Source organism: Lissotriton helveticus, chromosome 9 (genome assembly GCF_964261635.1).
Source record: "Lissotriton helveticus chromosome 9, aLisHel1.1, whole genome shotgun sequence".
Taxonomy (NCBI): Eukaryota; Metazoa; Chordata; class Amphibia; order Caudata; family Salamandridae; genus Lissotriton; species Lissotriton helveticus.
The window spans coordinates 842,851,672-842,878,696 of NC_136070.1; the positions used below are offsets into that span (position 1 = coordinate 842,851,672).

General features: G+C 43.1%; 1 protein-coding gene across 1 annotated transcript in view; it reads left to right on the plus strand.

Moving 5' to 3' along the window:
- DHX34 (DExH-box helicase 34) overlaps positions 1 to 27,025 on the plus strand; it is a 443,187-nt gene that overhangs the window by 152,085 nt on the left and 264,077 nt on the right. Inside the window, exons 7-8 of the mRNA XM_078661017.1 lie at positions 14,986 to 15,160; positions 16,796 to 16,989. Of these exons, the coding sequence (XP_078517143.1) occupies positions 14,986 to 15,160; positions 16,796 to 16,989 (369 nt within the window). The remainder of the gene's footprint in view (positions 1 to 14,985; positions 15,161 to 16,795; positions 16,990 to 27,025) is intronic.

The window sequence follows — 27,025 nt, forward strand, 5'->3', positions numbered from 1 at the left end:
TAATTTTTCGTTATTCTGTTTTCATTCTGTTTAACATTTAACAAGAAACAAACTCCCCAAACATGGCATCATTGGTATAGAATTTAACAAATCAGGGTATCTATGTGAGGCCCAGCAAAGGCACAGTCATTATAATACAGTAAGGACCTGTAGGGATCACAGCAATTTACAATTATGCGTACCAAGGAATATTAGCGTGCCCGCGTGGGGGTCCTACACCGGATCCAAACCCTCCAATTCGGCTCCCTCCCCAGCACTCTCAGACTCAGACTCAACCGGGGTGAATAATTCAGCGCTGGTGGCATCTGACTCATCATCTGCCAACCCCTCCATGCACAACATCCTCCAAGCAAGTAGATCATCTTGTAACTTCCCATCTCTGCGAGTGCGCTGCATGTGCGTCTCTACAGCTAGGGCCCATTCTCTAGCATCCCTCAGCCAGAGGGAACTCTCGGGAGCCCTTTGACCCATCCAGGTGATAGCCACGCGCCTCCTTGCCAAGACTAGCAGTAGTTGTAAGAATTTGTAAGACAGCCTCTTCTTCCTAGGTTTGGGCACTAGAGCCAGGAGACAATGGAGCGGGTCTAGCACAAGTCTGATTTTTGTGGCCCACTACTTCACTCCAGAAGGTATGAACCAGAGGACATTCCCACGCTAGGTGGAGAAAACCCGCTTTCTGCGCCCCACACCTAAGACAATTGTGTCGTCTATCAGCTGATATGCGATTCAGAGAGACTGGGGTCATATAGGTACGGTGGACAAAGTTGAAATGTATAAGTTTAAAACGTGCATTGCAGGAGACCTTACGGGTCAAGAGCCCGATCCTTTTACGTTGTTCAGGCTCCTGCTCTACCCCCAGATCTGCCTCCCATGCCGCCCAAGCCGGTGCGATCGGGGGGGGGGGGGGTCGAGTCCCGACGCATGGCCGAGTAGAGTAGGGAAATCAGCCGCTTACCTCTCCCACAGGATAGAATAATGTCGAGAGTGTAGGTAAGCGGAGGCGCTTCGGGGTATTGGGGCCACGTTGTTCTGGCTATGTCCTGGAGGCTTCTGTAGTGGAGGTATTGTCCCCTACTTAGCTCAAAAGACTCCGTGGCACGTTCAAAGGACACAAAAGAGTCATCCGGGTAGAGGTCTGCTAGGGTCTCACATCCGCCACAGCGCCACTCTCGGTAGGACATGTTCTCCTCCAACCGGAGCACCGGGGCCAAGATCCACACCGGTAGCTCCCTATGAAACGGGGCCCTTCTTAGTACCTTCTCAACAAATCGCTGCCAGATTTCAGCCGTGTGACGCACCACATAGGGTAGAGTTTGAACGGCGCCACGACCCTGCATCAAGGCCTCCCTCAAAGTCTTTTCATTCGCCGTACCTGCCAGCAGTGCTAGTTTCCAGTTCTCCTCATCGGCGAACCACTTTGCGGCTGGGAGATGCTGCGCTGCATAATAATAATACAAGTCAAATCTCTGGGCTTCTAGGCCTCCCTCTTCCCAACATCGTGTTACTGTGCGTAAAGCTACTCTACTGCGCCCGCCCGCCCAAAGTAAGGAGGTAAGGAGCGAGTCAAGTGTGCGGAATACTCGGGGGGGCAACGGACATAGTGCATTCTGCAATACGTATACAATCCTGGGGAGCATCACCATTTTGGCGATCGCCAAGCGCCCCATAAGGTAGAGAGGGAGTGTGTTCCAAAAGGTGACTGATTTGTGGAGAGCTTGGAGTACTCTGTCGACGTTATAAGACAGCAGGGCCTCATCAGTTGCGGCCACCTGTATGCCAAGGTAGCGGAACGCTTCCCGCTCACAGCGTAAACCCAAAGACGGTATATCCACACCCGGGTCCGGGGTACAACCCGTCAATGGGAAGACCAGGGATTTATTGAGATTAATCCGCAACCCAGAGGCTGCACCAAAGCGGTCAAGGGTCCGCATCAAGACGGGGAGGGCCTCGGAGTGGGAAGTTAGATAGAATAGTGCGTCGTCAGCGTAGAGGGAGACCACATTAACAGTATCTCCCACCGTGATTCCCCATTGCTGTAGATCAGCGCGGGCGGAGACGGCAAGGGGTTCAATCGCGAGAGCGAACAGAAGAGGAGAGAGAGGACAACCCTGACGGGTGCCTCTCTCCAATGGCCATTCCTCCGATCGGGCCGATCCCAGCCGAACCCTGGCACGGGGCACTCCATAGAGCACCCGGATCCAACTGCGAAATCTAGGCCCGAACCCCGTCTTCTGGAGCACCTCCATCAGATACCCCCAATGTACCGTATCAAAGGCTTTAGTCAAATCAATTGACACCAGCACATGAGGACCCTCTCTTCCACGTACCTCATGTAGGACATGATTCAGGCGGCGCAGATTCATCGCCGTGTTACGACCCGGAATAAACCCGCATTGGTCTGGGTGGATCAATCGAGTCATGTGCGGGGCGAGGCGAGTAGCCAACAGCTTAGTAAGGATTTTTGCATCCGTATTAATCAACGTGATAGGGCGGAACGCCGCTGGATCACAACTATCTCCGCCCGGTTTCAAAATCATGCAGACTTCCCCTTGATTCATGGTGGGCGGAAGAGTGCCATTATTCAGAGCTTCATTGTAAACTTGCAACAGGAGGGGAGCCAGAATGTCCCCAAAAGAGTGATAAAATTCGGCTGGGAGTCCGTCCTCGCCAGGGGTCTTAGCTCGAGGGAGGGCGGCCAGCGCTGCGCTGATCTCGCCCAGCGTCAGCTTAGTCTCGAGTTTCTTCACTGCCGCCTCTGGCAGGGTTTGGAGGTCCAAGTGCCGCAGAAATGAACGGTAGGAGTCCTCCGTTACCATTGGGTCAGCCTCATACACAGCCTGCAGGTGGGACCGGAGGACCTCAAGGATATCCGACTCTGAGTGGACCATAACACCACTCGAGTTTCGAAGAGCGACTATCCTTTCAGGTGCGAACTCACGGCGAAGGATCCAGGCCAATAAGCGGCCAGATTTGTCGCCTTCGCGGTGGAGAGGTTGCCTGTACTGGCCCAACGTAAATTTGTCAAGGCGGGTGAGAATGTAATGTATCGACACCTGAGCTGCCTTCTCCGTCCGCTGGTCTAACGCGTCAGGATCGGGTCGGGACTGGGTGCGTTGAAGCACAACCTCCGCATTGTGTAGTTCAGACAACAACTGTTTTCGGACTCCGTAGCTGAGGCCCATACAAGCTCCACGCACCACCGCCTTCAAGGCTTCCCATTTAGTAGAGTAGGGCAGATCATCGCCCCCCCAGTTTAGTTCTACGTAGTTCGATAGAGTCGTCACCACATGGTCCCTACCCACCTGATCTAGAAGAATGTCAGTAGGCATTCGCCAGGTACGGGGACGGGCCGCACGACCAGCCTACTGCGCCATGCACGTCACTGGGGCGTGGTCCGACCGGTATCGGGCCTGATGTGTAACCGTCAAGGTGAGAGACGGGGTGAGGTTAGCCGCTAGAATGCGGTCCAACCTGCTATGGGTGCCATGTGTCGGAGAGTAACACGTGTAGAGCTTCTGGGCCGGATGACAAGTACGCCACACGTCTAGCGCCCCCAGATTGTGCATCACTTCCCGAAGACGCGTCGTCATACGGGGCTTAGTGCCCGACCGGGCGGATAGCGGTCTAACTCAGGGTGCAACACGCAGTTGAAGTCCCCAAACCAGAGGAGGGGCGCATCCAGATCCGAGGTTACAAGATCTTGGATTTGAGAGAAGAAGGCCGGATCATCGGTATTTGGCGCATAGGAGTTAAGGAGTAGCAATTCCTTGTCATCTAACCTAGCTGTCTTTTCAATATTATGTAGACATTGGTTATACACAGCTTCTCTCCTGATTTTGCAATTAACTTGACAGTTAGTATGTCCTGAGAATCAATATGTAGCTCTGTGACTAAATACCCAGATGCACTGCGATTAGGGTTAGTCTGCCTACAGAGGATTTGCCATTTTCAACACATATAAAGGTAATGTGCTGGAACCTATGCTGAGATGTCCAGTGCAGTTTACAAAACCTGTTTAGTTTATTTACATGCAAACTACTTTTCAAACATCCCAGGTAATTACAGTATTTGATATTCCATGCATTGAAATTAAAGACAGGGCATTTGGGGTTAAGAGTGGATTGTATATTTTTCCAAAGTGTATGTTAAAGCCAGCACCTTTTCCTTTTGATGTGACTATAAATGTCACAACATGTGTGAGATATCCCTTTGTGGTTAAGGGTACAGAAGTAAATAAACTGGTAACCACCAATGACGACTTTAACTATTATATTAGGAATTTAACGTATAGCCACTGAGTCACCACATCACTTTTCTGTTTTATTTGTTCACGTATTTGTGCATTAGTGAAGTGCTAGCTAATCAGAGTGCAGCCTTTCACAGTTATCAAACTGGCGTTGGAAGGAGTATGACCTAGGTGTCATATGATTACAAGTTTCAACTAGCATAGAAAGGTAAAAGAACTAATAACAACTGGCAGTTTGCCTTGATGTAAATACAACCTTAATGAATAAATCATTTTTTTGTTTTAGTCGGTCACAATACTATTCGCAAACCACATTTCAGGAAATATTTTAGAGCAAGTGCATATAGGTGTATAAATATGATAGAACTAAATTAATCATAAAACAAGTTGAGATACCCATAACTTATACGGCCCTTGAAAATACATTGAATAAAGCAATGAGGACGAAATCTCTCCTTAAGGACAAGTTGGCACTGGCAAAAATATCACACTCCTGGCTGCTGATCAACACCTATAAAATCATGAAACTGCATCCCATTTTGGAGCCCCCTATTCTGTCTTTATGAACTGAAATTCGTCGCCCTCAGGCTAGTTGGCATCTGCCAAAACTAATGCAGGCAAGATGCGAGCTCTTGGAAACATTCTTTAAGGACAGAGGAATACGTTTCTGCAGGCAAGCAAGTGTTGCTTGTTTAACCCCAGAGGACACTGTGTTGAACTGTCAACTTCTACAATTTCTCTTCAGGGTACAGTCGTTCACTGATATTAGACACAGAAGTCATTAGGACCCAATTTTATCTCGTTCCCTACATTGTTTATAACAGTACTTATTTTTAAGAATTGATTTTAATAGACATTATTTTAAATGAAATCTTCAATAATTACAATGGTTTTAATTAATCTGATGCTAAAAACTCAAACTACATGGGGCCACATCCCTACGATTGTTGTTTTGCGAACTATAATATCTTAGTTTGGATCCACCTAAATCGGTCTCGACCCAATGCTGGTGACATAGTGAGAAACAGAACGATTGGTTGAAAAGCTACCCCAAGTGACTACCAGTGGTTAGACAAATTGCCAGCATTCCTCTCATCACCTTTTGTGTGTTTCATATGCCACCCAGCCACACCGCTATTAGTGTCCCATGCAGAATACGATGGCAAGACCACATCTGATCATAAACCCCTGCTCCTATAACTCATCTGGGGTTGGGGGGGGCTTCTTTCACTGATCGCAGCTTGGAGTTTAAAACCTTCCGCCTTGGACAACCAAGCATTCTACGAGACTATTTGGGAAACCATAACCCATTACTTTGATGAAAATAGTTATACCGCTTCCACCCGCCTCATGGAATGGGATGTGCATAAAATAGTGATATGGAGTTATTGAATACACACAGTCATTGGGGCATGCAGTACGATTGCCCGTGAGCTGAGTCAGCTTGAAGGCTCCTTATGTGCTTGGAGAAGGCTGCAGTTGCAGATGAATCTGCCCTAGAAGAGTTTTTAGCCGGAAGGGACCGTCATGTACAACTGAATTAGACATTGCACTGCATCGATTACAAGGCATACAAGGCCAGTGTACATGCACAGGGTACAAGTCTGGGAGATTACCGGCATGGCTGATTCGGCAGAACTCTGCTGCTGTTCCCACTCCTGCTGTCCTCCTTCCCCCGGATACTATAGTTTACTCTCAGGAAGCTACCCATGCAACTTATATGCCTTTTATATGGCGATGCATTGCCCTGAGAGCTATCCACCACAATCTATCAGCGTTGAATTTTTACTTGTGATAACCATGCCTGTGTTGCCTGCTGATCATAGAGAATCATTAGAATGTCCAATTACACAACCGGAGATCTTATGTGCCATATGTTACTCTCCAAACATGTAAAACCCCTGGAATGGATGGTCTTGCAATCCAGTTTTATAAGACTTATGAAGACATCTTGGTCTCGAAGGTGGTAGAATTGTACAACTCGCCTTCACCTCCGAGTACTGCCACAATCTATTGGCGAAGCTCTCTTGGTCTCTCTCCCCAAACCGGGGTGTGACCCGCTTGAAGTCACTTCTTACAAGCCTTTGGCCATGCTGGGTAGCGATTATAAGATCAGATTGTAAGTAAGATCTTAGCAGCAAGATTACTGATCGTCATGCCTGACCTAGTCCATGACTACAGGCTTTATACCTGGTATGTGCCTGAGGAGGCCCCTCTTCGGTGACCCTATTCTGTTCAGTTCTAGATTTAGAAAAGGCCTTTAATGTGCCTGATGGGAACTCTATGTTTGCCGTGTTATGCAGGGTGAGTGTGGGTGACAAGATGCTGAGATTGATTAGACTACCCTATTTGGAACCATCAGCCAGGGTTAAGATTGGCTAATTTATTTCCGTCCCATTCTGCACCAGGCAGTGCACATACCAAGGGTGCCCATTTTCGCTAGTGCTATTCGCGCTGGCGATTGAGCCTGTGGCACATCATTACTGCCTGTTGGGGAGAGACTGGGGTATCCCGACCAATAGAGTGTTACACGCTGACTTCCTCTACGCAATGATGTTTAAATATACATCAAGGATAATAATGAAGGTATGAATGCAGTTTGAAATATCCTGAGAGCCTTTAGGGCGTCTTCAAGTTTGGTAGTCATTTAGATCAATTGTGCTTGTTCCTGTTACATTCCACCTGTCCTAAGTATAATATTGAGATAAAACTTCACAGATAACGTGTGAATTCTCCATCTGCCAATACCTTGGAAATTATATATATATCATGGGAGCAAACATTTACTGGGTGGAAATCTAATAATGGTGGTATCCTTCCTATGTGTACGAATCATGTTCTGGCGCTCCCTCCCCCTGGCAGTTCAGAGCTGTGTTGCCCTTGTCAAAATGGTAATGTTGATGAGTCTCCTGTATTACTTCACTAACTTGATGATCCCAGTTGCTTGCAGCTTATTTCGTACCCTGAACACCATGTTGGGGAAATTGATCTAGAGCAAAGGGTGGCATAGAGTCGCCTTGGTTAAACTGCAGCTCCTCATGGAACAGGGAAGACTTGGGGCCATGATATTTGAGCATTACTATTTGGCGGTGCAGCTTCAGTGGTCAGCATACTAGCTGGCTGGCTGCAACTTGCCTCTAGTGTGCGGCGCTGACGAACGGGGCGCTCAAACCGTTGCCCGTGAGCTTTTTATCTCTAAATCAGCCCTACCTAAGGCCCCAAACAAGCTGCTTTGTGCAGCCCATAGTTGCTTCCACAGGGTCCTGCGGGTCTCTTCAACTGTCACACCTTTAGATTAGGAGATTCCCTTGAAGGGCATATGTGGTTTCTGATGAGAGACAGTGTGTTGTGCTGCGGGACAATGAGAGGGCTCTGGGATCTGTTGCACAGGTGACTGTTTCCAGGATGGAGGTCTGATTTGCTTTCATACCCTGTCGGGCAAACTGGCCTTTTGTCAGGACAGTTTTTAAAACACAAGCGACTTGGTGCGGAGCTGGGATCACTCTGAGGAATCACTGACACTAAACAAGCCTTACACCCATTAATTCAAGCACTGTTTGCTCTTGGGTCTGGCTGAAGACTCATCTCCTGATTAGTCAACGCTCACTAAGACAGGTCTGTGGACCCTTCAGCAACACTCCACCAGAAGTGGGAACTAAACATTGGTTTCCCCTTGAGGAAACAATGTTTTTGTGTATCCTCACTGTTTCCCATAACGCATGATTTCCGTACATACAACACTGTATATTGCATAGTGCTTACCTGACCTTCGGCTCAGCTTAATAAAATCCACCCTACTGTCACAACAGACTGCCCCCGATGCCACACCCCAAATGCCGACATACTTCATATGTTTTGTATGGTCAGCTAGGCCCGACTTACTGGATTGCGGTCTGTACAATTCTCTCACAAACTATTGGTTGGCATGAATTAAACTGTATAGAGCAGTGATACTCAGAGTATGGCTTGGGGACTGCATGTGCCCTCCTGACTTTTACATGCATCCCCCTGACCTTTACATGGATATCCCTGGTTAAGAGCAGCATTGGACTCCTGTACACTTGACTCCGCACTAACATTTAAAAGATATTGAATAAACAGGGAAGCCTATATTTAAAGGTTAATTGAAGTAACTAAGGAGTCCTGCGCCACTTAACTTTAGAAACACCTTCATTTTCAAAGCCATCTTACAGCAAAAGTGTAACAATTTGATGAGGTCTCTTCAAAAATGAAGCAATGTGTATTTCTTTGACATGTAGAAACATTCCACCTTAGTACATCAGATTATATCAGTACATTGAAAAGTATTTTGTTAAAGTGATAGTTTTCAAATATCAATTGAAAAGCCTTTATCCCCCTCCCCCCACTGACAACAATGCCAATAGTGAACTAAGAGGCAAGTCAGTTGTTATGTGGGTAGCCCGGTTTTCTATTCTACATGAACAGCATTATAGTTTATTAAAAATCAAACACAGAAGGTTTTGTACAACAAACATCCTGAAGTCATGTATTTCGAGCTCCTCTTATATGTGTTAGTGAAGAACAAGGAGGAAAGGCCACATTGTCTAGGATCACACAATTTGGTGAAGTAGTGATGCTGGAATGAATCCCAGGTTTTCTGATTTCACATCAAGCAATTTATCTACTAGATGTATGCTTCGCTTCCCCTATATCCCCGTGCCCCCCTCACCCCAGAGCACTGCCACCTTGTTGGCATCAATGCAGCCCTCGGTCTCATAACAGACCACATTTTGTGGTCCCTGGAGACATGTTTGTGATTATGCCTGGAACAGAGTTTTGCAAATTAGGGTTCTAAAAGAGCCAGATATCTGGAGGGGTGGGGGACCGACTCTTTGATTTTGGTCCTTCTCCTGGCTAAGCATACAATGACAATGAGGTGGAAAGCTTCATCCATGCCCAGAATTATTCAATCGCATGACCAAGTGATTCGGTGGACAGAGAGAGAGTCCCTATCCCTATGCTGTGAAGAGGCCTGTGGAATTTGCAAACATTCCATCGCTCCCACGTGGGATACATTTCATTAAAAAGTGACTTAAAAGACGACACTCCTCTGTAGTGGAATCCATCACACAGCCATGGCCCAGGCGGATTTCCTTGCTTGGGAGGTGAATGACCGCTTGGCGAGTGTACTCAGACACTGACACCTTTACGTCTTTATGTTCATGACTCACCTCATGATACCAGGCTTGCTATGGTTTTTCATTGTTTTTTTTTTTTTTTTAAACCTTTATTGAGTTAATCAAAGTATGACAAGCGCAGGCCTACAACCACAGAGGCCGGCCGCAAACACAGGAATCAGATCAGGAGTCATGCACGTATATACGACCAAAGAATATCGACAATACAGATACAGCATGTGATTGTATATGCCTCAACGCAGAAGGATATCAAAGGTTTAATTTTAAAGTTATAAAGAAGCAGAAGTGGCTGTACTATCGGTGGCGTCACACCATAACATGAAGTTAAGAAGAGATGGGGGGGAGGTACCCCGCAGTGCAAACAAGTCCAGGTGATGAGCAATATGAACATTGGGCACACTATGCCCGCCGAGGCTGACGAGGAATAAAAGACAATGTAATAGCAAGCGATTAGCGAGCACACCCTCCCGAAAACCCACCCTCCGGAGACAGTAAGGTATAGGCAAGTATAGACCCCAAACAGAGAAAGAAAAAAGATAAGGAGAGACAGCCAACCCTACTGTAAGGGAGGAAAAACCCTACCCAAAGAAAGAGGAAAGAAAGAAAGGGGACCATAGAACAAAACAAACTAAAATAACAAACCCCCCCAACACCCGCCACCCTGCACCCCTGTAATGGCTACGGCCTACCCCACTAACAGCGTGCCTGTCGCCCCGGAACACCCCAAAGAAGGGAAATAAAGAAAGCGGAGGAGGAGAAGAACAAACATACTCCCGGCCACCTATACCCCCCGCCATTAGCGACCTCCCCAAAACATATTGTCCATTATTAAAAGCAAGTATTAAGCACCAATATGGGGAGGACCTCAACCAAAACCACCCGACTCCCAGTGAGATACACAGTACAATCCCGGCATAGATCACAAAGCGTAGCTAACCCCAAAAGTCAAAGACAACCATGACAGTTCGGTTCTTCACGATAATCTACGTCGCCGAAGCCAGCAGTCTCGCAGAAAGCGAAGCGTCCCAGATAGTACAAAGCCGTGGCATCGGATCTAGGGCAGGATACAAGATGAAGTCAGCCCTGACCAGTGCGATTCTTTATGAAAACCCATGCCACCCAAGCCACAGTATTCCTGTGGTAATCGAAACGTCCATAGCAGTTCGAAGCAGCTGAATCGGACCGGGGACAGGATACAAGATGGCGGCGTCCACAGGACCAACGGGGAAAGATGAAGGAGATAAGCAGACCTCTCCGACGGTCACTAAAGAGCTGTTCTTGGCGATCAAAACCTTCGGCAACGATGTTTCGCCAAGCAGGAGTCATATCGGGAAAGCTAACTACGGTCTTAGGTGCAACATTCACGAGGCCAAAATCATCGACGTGAGCTGAGTCAGGCTGCCGTGCGGGACCCTCAGAACAGTAGGCCAAATCTTCCACTGGAACCACAGAATGCTGATCGTGTGTCGCTGCATCATCGTCCGGTCGCAAGCAGATATTTCCCAGCGTTTCTGACATTCGGTCATACGTGACTGTGAATAGGGAGTGGAGCGCCCCAATGGCGGCCATCACGGACCTCAACGATGGTGCGCCATCCGTCCTCTCCATCTCTCCCCCCCAAAGAGACGAAGCAGGACTCGAGCCCCAGACTCACTTCCGAGGCTCCAGGCACACACGAAGCCGATGGCAACAGCAGGCGCTCCCTCAGCTGGTGATCACGACACCTTCGCCGACCGCGGGGGCCCCCCCCTTCAACACCGCCGTCCCCAGCAGGGTCTCCCGGCAAGCGGCCCCCGACCGCGGTGCACGATGCACACCCTGTGTCACGAGACAGAGTCCTCAGTGCCAGCTGGTAACTGGATTGCAGATCGGAGATGCAGAAAAAGATCCGAGTACGGAAGACCGGACGAAACACTGGTTCCACAGCCGCTGTTGATCAATTCCAGCCCGGATGGGCTAGAAGTCGAGGTCCCGGCTTCAGCCCTGGAGTAGGCCGAAAATGGAACACGACATAACTCCACCACCCAGTATGTTAGGAAGTCCGGGATTGCACCACCGGTATCAGGCGAGCTTCATACACACGGGAGTCCGGCGTAGGTAAAGGATAAATGACAGGATAAGCGAGCTGCCGGCGGAGGTCGACGGAGCCGGGAGCTTAAGCAGCCATCTTAGATCGTAGCGTAGCTCCTCTGGTTTTTCATTGTTAATTCACCTACTTTCTTAGCGATCTATGGATTGCTGCAGGATGTCCTTTCTTGTGATGTACCTACGAGAGTAAAGCAGAAGAACCAATACAATTTGGTTAAAAAAATAGTCACCTAATGCTGACTTCTTGAACTTTCCCACCCAGCCACCCCTTCTTACCATATTGGTATCAGCTTCAGGCATTCATTTTTTTCTTGTTGATTTTACAGTTTGCAATTAAGCGACGGACAGATTTATTTTTTGGGTGAGAATATTTCCCACTTTGAGAACTCTTTAGAGGGGGTATGTTTTTTTCTAACACCAGCAGCTAAGGAGTTGCCTCCAGGGGAGGGAGGGTCTTCAATACATCAGGTTTTGAATAATTGAAATCATTGTTATTGTTGGCCCATATAAGGGCGTAACTAGAATAAGGAGCTAGTAGACTAGTAACAGACTCAACATTCTGATTTAGAGGATCCGTGCAAAGGTCCCGGTATAATTGGTAGTGGTGGAGCTGGGATGATAGAAATGGAATCAGGCACTGAGGAATTTTAAGTTGTTCCCAAAACATTATTAGTCTGCCTTACTTGATCATTCTTCTTAATAGACTGTCTATGAGAGAGATTCTGATACAAACATTGTTCAGTTGTCAACAGTTTCTTTGCATACTTGACCAAGGCATGTTGAATTAATGACTAATTTGCCAAAATGTATTTGACATCTAAACAACTTGAGTCCTCTTTCTGAATAATTTTTTACAGCCTTTTTTCTATTCGGTCTTCCTGAAGCCGGCAGCAAAAATTAAATCTCCCTTACTGACCTGTGTACATAAGCTTGAATTACTACAAGGAACTCACTCATATTTTCATTAGGGACAGTACCAAGTGTTTTAGCTTGTTTACTACATAACGTGTTGGTAATTTGTATTCACTCACCATTTGCATCTTGTACGGCTTTTATACATGACACGGTGTGGGCAATTTCTTTATTTAAAACTCCCACATACCTCTCTAAAAACATATCAACAGTTATGAAGAAACAGGCTTTTTTTTACCCGAGGAAACATTTAAGGGAGACAGAGAAGCCTTACATTTACCATGATGTCTGGGGAGGAGTATGTGGAAAGGCCCTGAGCCAAGAGACTGAGCCCAGCATAGTGTTTTGCGGCCAAAACAGGCTTCCTCCTGGCCTGCGCTTTTCCCAGATGCATCTTTTACATCAGTGAGAGAAGATCCCTCAAATATGTATTGTGGTCAAAGTCGGTGCGGCCAGTTGTTGCTGGGGTCTAAAGGTCTTGTAGTTGTCGAAGGAGTCCAGTAAGTTCTGTCCTCCTCCTCCACTATGTCCAACAGCAAGTCCCATCCACTTTCTCCAACATGTCCAACAGCAAGTCCCAACTGCTTCCTCGCCACAAACAACTTATCACAAGAATCCGGTGTACAACCATATTATATGTGATACACAAAGGAAATTAATGATAAGTAAATTCACCAAGTCAATTTCATCCAGACAGTTATAGCTTGTTATTACCAATAATTTTCAGAATACCTGTGGTTTCTGGGAACTGGGACTGGTTCTTGTGTTTGGCTTTCAAAGGTCTTCAAAACTTGCAAACTTAGGGGTGGGGGCACCCACTGATCTGGTTGGCGCCTAATGGGAATAAGGGTACAATCGATTAAGGTAGGGTGTCACCAGATCTTTAAACTTAAGTAAACCTGGGGACATATTTGTAGGACAGTGGTGTCAAGATAGGCTTGACCAGACATGGCCAATGAAACTTTCAGCAGTGATCTATAGTAAAAAGGAGGCACAACTCTAAAATGTCTTTCAAGCTCACAAATTTGCAACCCAAGTGCCCATAAACTCAAGGGAAACTTCAAAGGAATTCTTCAGATCACAATCAGTCTCACTGACTGAAGGTGGTCACCCCCAGAGGAAGGAGTAGAATGGGTATACATGGGCAGGTCGAGGAAAATAGTGGTGACTCATTAGGATGCACAGTCCATTGGTTTCTCTGGAACATACTTAAGTCTTTAGTGATGCAAATAAAAGTCTTAGTTTTCTGGTTACAATCAGGGTGAGCTGAGCTGCAGGTTCTCGTGATATTCTAGGCAGACTCACTCAAAAAGATTTCCTCCTTGCAGATCTTAGTCAGCAGGGTCTTGTGATTGGCTTCCAGGTCACACAGCTTCTTCCTCTCTAGGCAGTTCAGTTTTTCTTCTACCAAGCAGGACACAGCAGCTGTATCTGACATGTTTCTAGGATTCTTCCTTTGCCTAATTAGTTCCAGAAATATGGGGATCTGCTAGTCTTGCATGATTTACTAGGCAGTTAAGGGTTTAGGACAATACAGGTGCCCAAAATAGAATCAATCGTGCTATGACAGGGTAAGTATCTGTGATATAGGTAGATTGTAGCTCAGAAAAGAGAAGTGGTCAAGAACGCTATATTGTAACCAAGCTGCTGGCTCATAAGATGCTTCAGTGACAGGAAAGGGCCTTGCCCTTGATGCAAGAAACCCATCATCTTTTGTGGCATGCAATGATTTCCCAGAGAGTACCCTTAACTATTCATTCAACTTCAAGGATCCTTCAAAATGGCTGAGTGGTAGGAGCTTCTTTGTCGACCTCCCTACAGGTTCCTTTCACAAGTGTTCCATGTCCCCCATGCCACTTATTACCTGTTTTTTTCTTGTCACCCCCAACTACCAGAGTGCTAGTGTCTGTGGTGCTGGTTTGAAAGGACACATTTCAGTCATTTCTTAGCATGTAGAATGGCATTGTAGGGCAGATCGTCCATCATCAAAGATGAATCAACGGCACCCTCTAGAACCCCTCCATTACTGGACCACAGCACCTCTTTGACAGGTGGATCGGCATTTGCTGTCCTGACACTGGCCCCTGGTGGCTGGCGGGTCATGAACTAGGCATCCCACAAAACACAAAAGGGTAGTCAACTCCAAAATCTCTCCAAGTTAATTTTCAGTACTAACGGATTTTGGCTAATTGACTAACTTTACGTTTGCTCTGTGTGCTATTTTGCAATTATCTCGTTTATTATTTGCACTCTTTGTGCTAAATATATGAGGATAGGAGTTGGTAAAATCCATTTGATAGTCTCTATACTGTCTTTAATGCAGCCCTGTACTAGAATTGCTATCATGTTGTACCTTTTCCTATTCACTGTACATTGTGAAAAAGGCTTTTGCAAATGATCACAAATACGCTTTGGCTGGTAAATGTGGCCCCAGAGCTGCAGGAAAGAATAAAATAAAGTTGTTGACCTGCAATTATTTACATCCACCGAAATTTCATGAAGAACCCGTCCTCTATTCATGTATGTTGATATCAGTCATTTACCTACCCCCTAAATGCTTTCTGTATATATTGGTTACAGATGAAAAGTATGGGCTTGGGCAATCCTCGCATATTCCCTTTCATTGAGCAGCCACCCATGTCCAGCCTGGAAACTGCAATTCTTTACCTGCGAGACCAAGGAGCACTTGATGAATCTGAAGAACTCACACCCATTGGAAACTTGCTGGCACAACTACCTGTGGATGTTGTTGTAGGTGAGTAATGAATGTGTGTTTCAATCCATGACTGATCTGTTCATTGATACCATCACAGAAAAGGATCCCTTCATTTATGGCACTTTTTAATTGTTTAACATATTTTATGTTATGATGGGGAACCTATGCAAGCCTACATAATGCAATATAACATGCATGTCTGATCATGAATACAAATTAGGCGGCAGTACTGACTGTTCAGATATTTCCTATACTAAGTTGGCATCTACATTATAGACTTCCAGATTTGTACTCTGATGATCAGTATGTCCAGCTGCACCGTACTTGCCAAGCAAACTATTCCCAAAACCATTGGTCGATACAGAAGCTTGGATTGGATTGACTTCTGACTTTAAAGAGTATTCAAATATGTTTCTCTTTTGAACTACCTGCTTGTTGTTTCTCTCAATCAGCACAAATCCTGGAGTAGCATTCTCCAGGCGTCTGGTTCTTTTATGAGCTTCTCATCTGTTCTAGTTAAGTTCAGCTGTTTCCTCTCTACTAAGGCTCAATCATATATAAAGTCTAAAACGTTAGTTCTTTGCAGCCTGAGTAGTTAAATAAGTGGATGGTTGGAAGTCTTTCTGTTGGTTATTTGAGAACATAGTATTGCAAGCCCACCTCTTCCCAAAACTCCCTTTACTTCTGAGTATAACCAAGCCACATGTAGAAATGCTGATAACAACCTAATGGAATAACATAATGGCAGAGACCAAACACTGGGCAGAAAATGTAAGCTTCACCCAACACAAACCGAAGAACCCCAAAACTTGGTGCATGTTCAAAATTAAAGTTATACAAATTGGTATAAGTAATGCAGCACGACTTGGTGAGATGGGACTTAATCATATGTAAAATGGTAGTAAGGTTTTGTTGGATTTTTACAATATTGACAAGCAGCTTATGCAGCTTCAGGTAGTAACTAATCAGTTGGTATTTGAAGGAAGTTAAAAACTCCATAAAGAAAGGAATACAGAGTAGAGAAAGGTATTAGCAATGGGGCAGATTTCCAAATCCTTGCCTGACCAGCCCTGCTCACTTTTCCCTTAAAATATGTCAGAGAAAACTCCTGAAGATCAAGCTCAGGATATTCTTAAACTCTTATGGACCCTTCATTGTATAAACGTAGAAAGTTATGTCTTAAATTTTTATTTTGCTATTTGTATCTTGCAAATCTAGCTGTAGAGCAGAGGAGCACTGCACATTAATTGGAGGAGGAGTGGATGGAAGACAATTCAAGACTGTGTACAACATGTGTGGCGTAGCACATTTTCAAATGCCCAATTCCATTACATATGTGTATAATTACATTATCTTACACTTTTTTTAAGATAAAGGGAGATTAAGTGATTAACTAAAAATGAGATGAAAATTAAAAAAGTGACAAAGCTGGGCTTAGAACCCAGTTATCCAGGTTCCCGAAGTCAACAACTTGGCCACCAGACTGTACATCTCTGTAATTGAAGTGATGTAATATTACTCAAAATGAGAGTAGCAACACACAGAAAGTGATGTAGACAGAACGATAAACAAATTGATATACCTGAAAATAAATCATTCAGTGTTGTATGTCTTCCATTATGTTATACAGGATTCATTTCCTTTCTTTCCCTAATAACCTGTTTGTGTTTGCAGGAAAGATGCTGATTCTAGGCTCACTCTTTAGTCTAGTAGAGCCGGTGCTCACCATCGCAGCTGCTCTAAGTGTTCAGTCACCATTTCTTCGAAGTGCACAGAACAACCCAGACTGCAGTACTGCCAGAAAAACCTTGGAGAGTGAGCATGGAGATCCTTTCATGCTGCTCAATGCCTTCAACGAGTGGGTGCAGGTGATGTTGTCCTTATCAACTGTTTTGAGTCAAGGGCATCCCAAGAAATTTGTATTGCTTTTAAAGGTGTCTAGAGCAGGGCCTGTAAGTGTTTTCAACTTTCAAAAAGTTATGAATTGGGTGCATATTTCTTTTGATTTTAGCTTCAGCTATGTAGCTCCCAATTGATTTGAGTGCAGTTTACTTGAGTTTGAATTCTTCAAAATCGGTTTCTTTCTCTCCACCTGTATACTACTTTGCACTTTCTTTTCATTGTTTGCACATTTAGTACTTACTAATTTATAGACCACTTGTTTTATTTTTAAAAAGTTCATTACTCTTTTTCCTCAAAGGAGCAAGGATGCTCTAAGCAGACCCAGCTATCTATTGCGTTTGTACTTTGTGCGTTGCACCTTCCAACTTATTACATTTGGCGAACTCTATCAATCCATCTTTTACTGTCAGTACCGTGGCTTAGATAAAGTGCATTGCTTTTATTCCATTTGACTATCACTAGTATTGTATAATCATAGGGATGGGGGAGGCAGAGTGAGAATCCTTTCAGTCTCTGTAGTTAACTCTCTTAATCAGAAGGGGGAAAGGATCACTTGTCCTGCTTAAACCTTGGGTTCACAAGTCGAGGAACTGGTATCTCCCAACAAATATGACCCTCATACACGTGTATGTTGGTAACTTCTCTTCAGCGGTATATACTGTGTCCCCGCTTTAATACACGTGCGTGCGTAATCATCGGGTCATTTTTTGTATTGTGCACCCTCTACCAGGAGGTTTTGCCTTAGGTTTAAGGCAGTAGTGATCGTGGAAAGTGGGGGGTCTAGTGGTGGTGTCGTTATTAAAAGTCCGGACAGCCAGAAAGAGACGATTTAATGAATCTGGATTCGGACTATGGATAAAATTCTTGGTGCACTCTTCGAATTGGTAAAGGATTCAAGTGCACTATATATATAAAGTTTAAAAAGAGGTCAACATGTTTCAGCCTTTGGTAGTCAGAGGATCTATAGGCTTTCGTCAGGACCAATGGGGGTGAGTAAATTGTGAAAAAATTGTGAGAAGAATAAAGGGTTATTGACCTGATTCTTCGTGAGTTAAGGTTTCATTGTACCTGCAAAATAGAAAACATACACACAAACAGCAACAAACAGGGAGATGGGGTATAGGAAAACACATAATTATGTACAATAGTACCCTTATAGTTGTAAGGAACTAGAAAATGGCAATACTTTTCATCATACTCATTTCAGGCGTCAACTCTTCCATTGTCATGCTTTGGTGGGCAGAGAAGAATCGACTAGTACTGTAGTGAGGTGCCCATAGTTCTAACATTATGCTTTGTCTTGTGCGTGGTCTATGGTAAGAGACGTTATGAAATGTGGCCGCCTTGTGATTGCGTATAAGTACGCTACAAACATTCCATGCTAGATTAATAAGCATTTCGAGCGTGTGGTGTTTACGTACAGAAACAAACTGAAAACGTGCTATTTGTGACCAAGAGTTGTCCACGAGTCATTATATCGTGATTTGGTGATGCGTGACTTGGTTCGTACTAAGTACGCTATGTGCGCTTTCATTTTCAGTGCGTACCTTATTTTTTCGAAAAATTGCTTCCTCGGGGAGTTAGGCTGGTCGAGAGTTGACTCCTGAAATGAGTATGATGAAAAGTATTGCCATTTTCTAGTTCCTTACAACTATAAGGGTACTATTGTACATAATTATGTGTTTTCCTATACCCCATCTCCCTGTTTGTTGCTGTTTGTGTGTATGTTTTCTATTTTGCAGGTACAATGAAACCTTAACTCACGAAGAATCAGGTCAATAACCCTTTATTCTTCTCACAATTTTTTCACAATTTACTCACCCCCATTGGTCCTGACGAAAGCCTATAGATCCTCTGACTACCAAAGGCTGAAACATGTTGACCTCTTTTTAAACTTTATATATATATAGTGCACTTGAATCCTTTACCAATTCGAAGAGTGCACCAAGAATTTTATCCATAGTCCGAATCCAGATTCATTAAATCGTCTCTTTCTGGCTGTCCGGACTTTTAATAACGACACCACCACTAGACCCCCCACTTTCCACGATCACTACTGCCTTAAACCTAAGGCAAAACCTCCTGGTGGAGGGTGCACAATACAAAAAATGACCCGATGATTACGCACGCACGTGTATTAAAGCGGGGACACAGTATATACTGCTGAAGAGAAGTTACCAACATACACGTGTATGAGGGTCATATTTGTTGGGAGATACCAGTTCCTCGACTTGTGAACCCAAGGTTTAAGCAGGACAAGTGATCCTTTCCCCCTTCTGATTAAGAGTATCACTAGTATTGTACCAATGAATCCTGTACAAATTTTGGGAAGGCATGTAACTATTCCTGCTAGCATAAGCAATACATTTCTAAGATAGTAATTTCTTGTTATATGATCAGCGAACCCCTGGAACATGTCAGCCAGATGTATTAAATCAGCTTCTGCATCGCCACTTCTTCCACACTACTCCAATGCACCCAGCAACATTAGTCTTGGTTAGTATGATACACCCGGTGTAGTTCTGTAAGTGTAGTTATTTACCCATGTAAATATATAATTGCACTCTTAGGTTTCAGGCATATATTTTCACACTCTTGTTCTGTGATTTTAACAGTAACGACTTCCTTTACCTAGTGCTACATACCACATATCTGCCAGTTAGAAGTGGTGTAAATAACAAGTGTATTTATAACCCAATTAATGATATTCAATTGTTCAAAGACCTCATTAAATTTCAAAGTCACCAAGTCTACCACTAGGTCTAGAGGAGGTGGTAGACATCCATTTGATCCTTCTTAAGCAGTAGTTTCAGCACGTCATTCTTCAGAGAATTGCTCAACTTTTAAGGCCATGGGAGCAGCTCCAGATATTTCCTGATAAAAAAAGTATTTCTCCCATTATAAATCTCAAGTTATTCAGCTGGGATCGGTACCCATCACAGGTTTCTTTGGAGTGATATATCACTTTTAAGTGACATAGGTAAAATGCTATTTAATTGTGTAAGTTGTGAAGACATAAACAACCCGACAAAATAATAGCAATTTGCTTACATCCCTGGAACTACCTTAAAAAGCAGGCAAACCACATTGAAAATAAGATTCAAAATAAGTAAAGAGTCCCAAGAATTTTCCTGGGCTTCTTTGATCTAAAATATATCTTCATCTGCATCCCACTGAGACCAAACCATAGAAAACTCAAAATGTAATGTATGTACTCTTGCTCATATACACCGAAACAGAAGAGTAATTTGTATATTTCATGCTATATAATTTTGTATGTACCTGGTTTTAGTTCTATCTTGTCATTTGGCTTTGGGCATAGTTTGAAATGCAGGGATACATGAAAGACATAAATATTTTCTAACTTATAAATGAGCACCTTGAAACGGCGTCCCAGCAGATTTGAGCATACGCTTCTCCACAGTACTCATTTCTTCATGAAGTAAGAAAAAACAACTGTATTTTATGAAAAGTTCTATTTTGGTTGGAGGCGTCAACGCCTAGGCTGACTGTGCCTCTTGTGGGAGTAAGTAAAATGAATCAATTAATGCATTTGCAAACAAATGAAATGGAATTAATTAAATAGAACATGAGAATTGCTATGAGCACACTAAAGATATTGTGAGCCCAGAATTCTCTACCAAGTGCTTTGGAAGCAACTATCGGGCTTATGGCCCTCTTTTCTGCCTCATCACTTCTGCTTCAGTTTTTGGTACTTCTATGCATCTGCCAGCTTCCCATCATCTAACCGCCAACTGCTAGTGGGGTTCCTGTCGGTGTATGATTGGCTAGACACTATGTAGGTACAGTGTGGGCTCAGTTCCCCATTCAAGTTGGTTGTTTGTATCCCAAGGGTAAGGTGAGCAAGTTGGTGTTTTACCTTTAATGGGTATGAAAGGTGGATTTGTAGCTTGTTTGGACTTTTGTGCATTTAAATCCCATACCGTTTCGTTTTTAGGGCTCGGCTGAACGTGCGGAAGCGCGTCTCCGCCGAGAACTTATTGTGGCCGTGTCTCCTTTCCAGGAGACATTCCTGGCCGCGCGCATCGCCTTGGAGGCGATTCGAAACGAGCACGCGCACGCGAACGCGCTCGCTGCATTCACTGTAAACTCATCAGCCCCGTGCGCCGTTTTCAGGCTTCCTGTGTGTGATAAACAAGCGCCAGCTTTGTTTTCCCTCCCAGCTCGCTCGGTCCTCCTAAATATGACTCAGTGCAAGGCTGGGTCTTTTAGGCAGGGTGCGTGTAGCTGCTGAAGGAAATGGGCGGGTTTTTTTTGCAGCTAGTGCTGGACGCCCTGACGCTGGGAAGGCAGCTGCCGCCTTTCAATGGGAGAAGAGGTATTTCGAATCCTTTTATTTTGTTTTACAACTTTTTGTCGCCAGTATCGGTTTACGCCGACTTTCTGCTGATTTTCGCATGACGGAAACCAGAGATTCATCCTGATAGCAGTGTGTTTTACTCTAGGGCTGTTTGAAACGACAGGGTACAGTGAAGACAGGGTGTGATTCCAGCCGGCACCCGGCACAGAGAACTGTAGTTAATGGAAGTGATTCATTTGGAGAGGCAGTCAGTCGCGCGCTGCCCTGGAACACTTTGAAACCTTGTATAATTTTATATTATTCCTTACAATTCAGCCATTAACTTTTGCAGATGTTTTCAACCGTTTTTTTCCCCCGAACTGGGGACTGAAATGTGTAGGGGAGAGAGATGTCTTTTCTGCGCACTTTTGATTAGTGGGCACCTACGTGTACACTGAGCCTCTCTCCCCTTATACCATAGGTTACTTATCAACCGTTGTGCCTACCAAGCATTTCCAGCCACGAGACGCACTATGCTTCAAAGTTTCCTTGTAGGTTTGTCCCATCAAATGACCATGCCATTTATTTATGATTTAAAGAAATGTAATGAGCAATGCCAATAACTCTACCTTTAATGATGCAGAGACCATTGCATTGTAAATGCTTGTTGTCAGTTGGTGCTGGTCTTAGTCTCTTTATCTATTCTTTCATTTGGTGATTGGAATTGGTTTATTTTTGTGAGATTTTTGTAGTGAGAAAATGAGAGCGCTGTGCCAGAACCCACTGCGTATGGACAAAAACGAGCAACTGTAAAAAAGAATGGAGAAATTAGTAGCCGCTGCTCATACTTTCAATCTTTTTCCAGTAACATAGAAGTGGTCAAAATAACTTGATTCTTTAACAATTAATTTCTGAAACTGGCATTGCTGGTTGAATATTTGAGGCTGGTTTCTAACCTATGAATGAGAAGCTTGCTATTAATATTACAATATTTGGTACTGATCAGACTGCTTGGGAACTAGTTCCACCCTTGACAACAACACTTGAATTAATTCACCAGTCACCTGATGTGAACAATTTGCCCATGTTAGGTAGCAGTTGTAATTATATCATCAACTTTTGCACAGTCCTGTCACTGACTGTCAAGTGCAAGATTATTTAAGCTTACTAATGGATGCATCTGATTTGAATATGCTCATATCAAGATAAATCAGGAAATTGAGAAAGCTAATACTACTGAAATCGAATGTGAATTCTCAGTTGAGGAGCTAGGATGAATCGGGAAGAATCATAAACAGGAATCTTAAATTCAAGTGGCAAAAAGAAACAGTTTGAGTCAGTTTAATAAATTAATAGTTGCAGCAATGAAAGCCCTAAATTGGCATTCCGACAAGCTCAAACTTTAACCTGACCTTTTACAATCCCCGACACCTTTGTCTCCGTCATTGACTGAAAATTGATAGACTTTTCTGTTTAATACCTGTTCTTTTTAAAAATATAAATGTGTTCCCCCACTGTTGTTGAGAAAGTATGCTTCTTGCCATCAATGTTGCAATCATTGGGAGAAGGCTTAAAAATATATAAATTAGAAGATAGGAGCCACGGAAAGGAAAATACCCCAAGGGGCCACGAGAAAAACGTCCAGGTACTTCCTCATTTTTATTCAGTTTCAAACTCCCCATGTGCACGTACTCATTGAAATTGTCTTGTCAGATCCATAATTGGGAAACAATTCACCCACTGAGTTAGTTACCAACTTTGTGGTTGGACGCAACTTCAAGCAACCAAGGCAGTGTAGAACCACTATCACGAGAAACCAAAAAGCGTCTGACAGAGCTGGCCAACTCAAAAATATCTTCTACTTTTATGCCAGTTTTGGCATGCGGTAATAAACGTAATAAGGCATTATCTAAATTATTTCACTCTTTAAGGACGACAGTGTTAAGGGCAATACTAAAATAGAACTCACAGAAGTACCATATTTTGAGTAAAGATACACAGATTCAGCCACCTCCCTTCTTGTGTTCAAAGGTCTACTAACTCGGTTGATCGCATGAGCTTGCAATGCACGTAGAATGAAGGAGGGCTGCAAAATGCTTTAATAGACAACTTAAACTCGGGTCCAAGTATATCCGTCTCCGGACGCTTTACATCTTTAGTTAACAATGGGGACAATGAGGCTGCAAAAATGACAACCGCCTCACATTTAATAGAAAATGACTTCTCTTCACCATTTGGTATGTCATTGTATGGTATGACACTTGTTAAAATAGAATGTAGTAGTCAAACAGAGTGCCGTCTTCACGAGCAACGTATACCTTGTCTTGCAAACATTAAGGAAAGTCCCCTAGAGTATTCAGAGAATCCATTCCAGTGAAGTAGCTCAGAAGAGGATGGTGTTTTATTTCAGGAGCAAAAGAATACATTTTTCTTTACGGGCATGTACAACTCTAAAAGCCCCAAACTACTTATTATTAATAGAGAGAATATTATTTGCTTGTCGCAATACGTTAGAGAACTTGCACATCAGATAAGGATATAGGTATAGTAGGCTCAAGCTCTACTGGATAATAAACAGTAGTGATCTGTGCTACTAATTAATTTGCAGATATGGTATGTAACAGTTTTAGTACCTTTTTTGTCTAGGAAATTGTTATTGATCCTCTATTGGGGTGATTTCAGCAGAGTGTACAAACAGGCCGGAGGAGGTTAGGAATATTGACAGCAGTTTTAAGGAGAGCGCTAGGTAGTTCCAGGAATATTAACTGCTTGGCTACTGAGCTGCAAATCTCTAGCGATTTAATCAGATGCAAACAAAAAATCATGACATTGGCCATTTATAAAGAAGCAGTGAAAGATTGTCCTGGGCGGTAACAGCTTTGTCAAGGAATACGTAGGCTCTTGCTGAGCACCACATCCAAATTCTGTAGCAAGCTACCTAAGATATTGTAATGGAATGTTCCAGGACTGGATCAATTTCAAAATGTTATTTATTTTCTGGAATATGGAAACTACCAGTTCTAGATACTTTACCTTTCGCTGAGTTTCAGGGGTTTGCAACTCCTGCTAAGCATTAGAATATGTATGGCCCTCCTTCTATGGATTTATCAATCCATGGGACTATACCTGTGGAAAACAAGGCTGTTCAGTTCAGTTAATGCCTCAATGAAATGCAAGTGTTCCTTATCAAGAACTGTTCGGGGCATAATGGTATAATTGTGCCTTCAGATGTGATTGGTTAATGTGTACCTTATTCCCTTTCACTTAGTCAGGAAAGCCATAATAGACCAGTTCTCTTCTGTATTATAATTAATTAAACGAATGGATTGTCATGTGAGCATGAATATTTATGGTGAGTTTAAAATAAACTTAATGGTCCTTACGAGGAGATGGACATTCAGATAAAATTGACTGGAAAATGAATATATCCTACTGTTTACAAGTAATCCAAGGACACGATCCTGAAGACAGTAAAATTCTGCAATTATTGCAAGGGTTCAATGAAAAACCATTACATAAACATACTGTCTAACATACCCTTGCAATTGCCCGCCAATTTGTACCACTAGATAGGCAATCTTGGATTATACTTTTGTTTTTCCGCTTCTGTTCATGCTGATTAGTGACTTTGTTATAGGCACAAGTCTGGAAAGTAATCACATTCCACAAGTGATCCTCTTTAAGCTCGCCTGTAGAAAAGTGGAAGCGCAAATGCTGCTGGATATTTGACAGATGTGGCACAAGTGAAATGACAAAGATCGAAGAAGAATCAATGAAAAGGAAGGGCATGCAAACTAACTTTATGTCCCTTGATATCTCAGGCACGATCATGATGACTCTTGTGGTCAAGTGATGAAATATTTTTGTATCTGTTTGGTCATTCTTTTTGCCTGTGGAGTCTTATTGTATAAGGAGCACATCCTGCAGAAAGAATAATCTTTGGTACAGAAGAGATCTTAAATATAAACAAAAAGCTTTAAGAGCTCAAGTGAGACAGTCAGTAAGCACACCTCTTAAATATGAGTCTAGAGTGTATATGAAAAAAGTAAACACATGTTTATCATAAACAGGTTTGGAAATAAAAGGATTGTTATAATGAAAAATAGAATTTCTTTTTTTAAATATGTAAGCGTCACAAAAAAGGCATTTTTGGTCCTTAATGAATGATTTCGATTAAGTCAACACATTAGGGTATTCAAACAATGTTGACATTGGTAATTGTATGGCAAATATTAACCATCTGTAGGTGGACCAAGCATGACAGAAAACATATAATGCCTTTTCTGTAACAGTAGGCTGTCTTGCGCTCCTCGAGCGCAAGGTCTTTTTTCATATGAACTTGGAAAAGTGTCTGACGAATGTAAGAACAGATGGTGCACCTGCTCACAACCATCTCCGCCTGTGCTTTGTCGATGCATGCTACTTCTTGGTAGTCAAGGAATCAGGCACCCGTTTACTCAGCTGACTTTCAACATACTGTCATTCTTTAGTCAGTGGCGGGATCTATATTACATCCCCTTTTCAAGAAGTGCGATTCAGTTGTTCTAGACGGTTATAGATTATTTGCCCTTCTAGACGAGGATACAAAGGCATATGCAAAAATATCAAGTAAAAAACAGGGAGCAAACCCTCACTTACAAAGGGGACAGGGCTTTTGACATCAAATAAACATATGAGCTCCCTAACGTGACGGCCTATGCTTATTTAAATCTTTATTTGGTCACCTATGTTCTCATTCCTTGTTAACCATCTCTGTATATCACAAAAAATATAAAAAATTCATTAGTAATACATAAATGTAATTACTCATTTATTTTAACCCTCATTCCTAAAACAAATTTTACATTACATCCATAAACCTTTTCATAAAATCGATAATATTCAGTGTACTCAACAATCGGAATATTGCACAGCCCAATACTCATTTCATATTGCACTAAAATGCATACACCATTGACAATAAAAAAATAATAAAAAAATGCTGATGCAGCATTTCAGTAGTTTCTTGGTTTATCCCACCTTCTTCAGGACATATACACTGAACATTTTAAAACTGCTGATACAGTATTTCAGTAGTTTATTGGTTTATCCCACCTTTTTCAGGACATATACACTGAATATTTAAAAAAAAATGTTTTATCAAAACTATAGAAAACAAGCTAAGACATATTTTACATTGTGGTATACGGTAGGCATAAATAACTATAACTTCTTGTATGGCACATGCATATTATTAATTCTCCTTTATCACCCTAACTGTTTACTCTGTATCCACACCAATCTCCAAATAGGTAATGTTTTGTTATGCATGTGTTGTACTTATAGGGGTTAAAGGAGTACATCTATCTCTCTTTGTATTATCAGGGAGAGGGAAAAACATAAATATTCCAAAATCTAATCACATTTCCATTCAAAACATATTCATTTTATTTACTTAACATATCATTATCTTTTTACAGACTCTAAAAAGGCTCTAAATAAAATCACTCTTACCAAAGGGCACACCCATTTTTTCTTTTACATTTATTTTGTGTTTGTTATATCACCACACTCTCCCGTGCTACTTTTGTATTGGCTAACAGGAGACCCTGGGCCCGGCTAATCCCTTCAATGTCTTTAAAAAAACTCCCAGTGATCGGAAAACATAAAACAAGCCTCATGTGTAAAACTCCCTATTGGGTTCATTTATATGCCTGAACCTA